Source organism: Zeus faber (assembly GCF_960531495.2).
Source record: "Zeus faber genome assembly, chromosome: 8".
NCBI classification, from domain to species: domain Eukaryota; kingdom Metazoa; phylum Chordata; class Actinopteri; order Zeiformes; family Zeidae; genus Zeus; species Zeus faber.
Window position 1 is genome coordinate 13,340,678 of NC_137195.1, and position 2,500 is coordinate 13,343,177.

The following is a 2,500-nucleotide window of genomic DNA, read 5'->3' on the forward strand; positions in this document are numbered from 1 at the left end:
AAAACAGAGAAGACAGACAAAGGTGACGGGGAAGATCATAGAAGCACGTTTGGGACATCAGGATTAAGTCCTCCTGGATTTGTTGTGGTGCGGGGAAGAATTTAAATGTTAAAATAAAGATAGACTGCGGCAAAAGAAAGTACAAGCGATGTAGAGGCGATGAGGGAGTGTCATTAGAGGAGGAAGAGACCTCTGCCCTCCCACATACACAAAAACATGCTGTCTGGCACATAGAGCATACACACACACGCACGCATGCACGGACACACACACACACACACACACACACACACACACACACACACACAGATTCAAAACACAAACACACACCTGTGTTCCACATCTCAGTAAAGCATAACACAGGAGCAGAGACGCCTACTGCGGGGAGTTCTGCAGAAACCATTAGCTCCAAACACACATACACAGTCATCTACACTTCCCGTGTATGACACTACACAGATGCTTTAGCAACACACAAGACGGTACACACAAGGCCAGTGTGCAAATTGCATACTAGCCTTTTAATATATGTATCTATCAACTTCTTTCATAAGGGGAAAAAGAGTCGTGGACAGTGATGTCTAATGTCTGGTTGCTGGCTTATATCCATCTATATGTGTGTGTAAGTCTATGTGGGTGTGTGTATGTGTGTGTGTGTGTGTGTGTGTGTGTGTGTGTGTGTGTGTGTGTGTGTGTGTGTGTGTGTGTGTGTGTGTGTGTGTGTGTGTGTGTGTGTGTGTGTGTGTGTGTGTTCATAATGCATCCCTCTGGTTGTATGCATGGATAGTTTTTCGCTGCTGACGTGAAGAAATTGACGGCCCCAAATGCCAAAGGTGCAGTTCTATAGATAACCTCCGGCCGATTATTATAGCAACATGCCTTGCACCACCTCATTCCCCTGCCCCTGCCACTTGCAATCGTCACACCCCATCGATCTCCATTCATCTTACACCAATTAGCGTAATAGGCCAGTTTAACCACCGCTTATCAGCTCCACACTCCGTGTTGGTAGACAACAATGTTTTATGTGTTATGCTACTGGTGATGAGGGAGAGCTCAATGGGGTGCGTGAGGGAGGTCCTGCTGGCAGAACATGAGACCACGTGGGTGGGGGGCTGGGGGCGGCAGGGGCCAACGTTTTTTGCTCCATGGAGAAAATACAAGTGGCAGAAAGGTCTTTGCACGGAGTTGTAACCTATCAACAGTAGTTCCGGGAGATGGCTATGGCTGATATTACAAATACGTTACAGTAATAGCCGCCACAATGTGGGTCCCATCACTGTGCATGGAAATCCAAGCAGTATCCTGGTGCGGGATCGGCTCCTCCAAGACCCAAAGCGTTGAGGTAAGGAGAGCCGGGGGAACTCCAGGGGAAGTGACCTGTCACCTCACCTCTGACAACTGATAGATTTACAAAGTGAATTGGCGTTGAACCGCTGCCCATTAGGACACAGGCCTCCTGCATGTCTTTGAGTGGTCTGCTTGGCAAGGAGCGTGGCCAGAGTGCACGCCTGCTTTTCTACTCACCAAAATCATTCCAGGAATTCCTATATGGTCAAACGCTTACTGTCATACAAGCTTGTGATTCAAAGACGCCCCCTCTGAAAGCATTACTCATGGACATTGTCTGTTAAGGTGGCCTATACAGCATGGAAGCTGCTGGGGTTAAGTGCCATATCACCCACTTTGACACTGCAGGAGGGCAAGGGGGCAACTGGTCAATGAAGGGGCAGAAGGGAGGCAACCTGGAGGATTAGAATAGTTCTGCTCTGTTTCAGAAGTCAAACTTTAAAAAGTAAGTTCAGTCTGTCTGTGAAGGTGCCTATATATGGGTACTCCTACAACGTGTTGATTACCACAGATCACTTGTAGAATAGCAAAATATACAATTTAACGTGAAGTAAACACACATAATGAATTGTATTGGACATAAATAAAATCAGCATGTACTTCAGTCAGTCGAGAGGCACACGGGTTCTTACCTTTGATCAAAATAATGAACTTTAGAAACAACAGGTAATTCCTCAGCTCCATTTGAATGAGCGGCGGAGTGCAGGGATTTTCTGTGTTTCGGCAAAGTTAGACTCCCCTTGAGTTGCTCTATATGCAGCTACATAACAAGGCGCGCACGCACGCTGTTTCAGCATGGATCATCCAGGTGCAATGCAACTCCAACTGCCTGTCGTACAAAAATAACCAAGTATGTTCAGAGGCTGTAGGTATTCCCGTGTTTAAAAAGCTTCTTTTTTTTCCGCGGTACAAATTTGCACTCACCAAAAAAATGTGTAACAAGCTGTGTTGAGGCTCAAAGGAGTTTATGCGCCGTGCGTAATGGACACCTCATTGCGCTCTGCCTTCAGCAGATACTCGAAGGAGCCCAGCACCTGTCCTGTCCAGCAAAAAGAGTCTTCCAGAGTTTCAGGACCATCACTAATGGCTGACACCTTTCAAAACGCCGATGTGTTTAACGTGATTCCGTGGAAAGTTTATTCCTCTGCGT

At 46.7% G+C, this 2,500-nt stretch overlaps 1 protein-coding gene across 1 annotated transcript in view; it reads right to left on the reverse strand.

Annotated features, from left to right (window-relative positions):
• Positions 1-2,500, reverse strand: part of itga10 (integrin, alpha 10) — a 26,941-nt gene that overhangs the window by 24,270 nt on the left and 171 nt on the right. Inside the window, exon 1 of the mRNA XM_080005065.1 lies at positions 1,983-2,500. This exon is cut by the window's right edge and continues 171 nt beyond it. Coding sequence (XP_079861191.1) covers positions 1,983-2,034 — 52 coding nt within the window. The 5' untranslated portion in view covers positions 2,035-2,500. The remainder of the gene's footprint in view (positions 1-1,982) is intronic.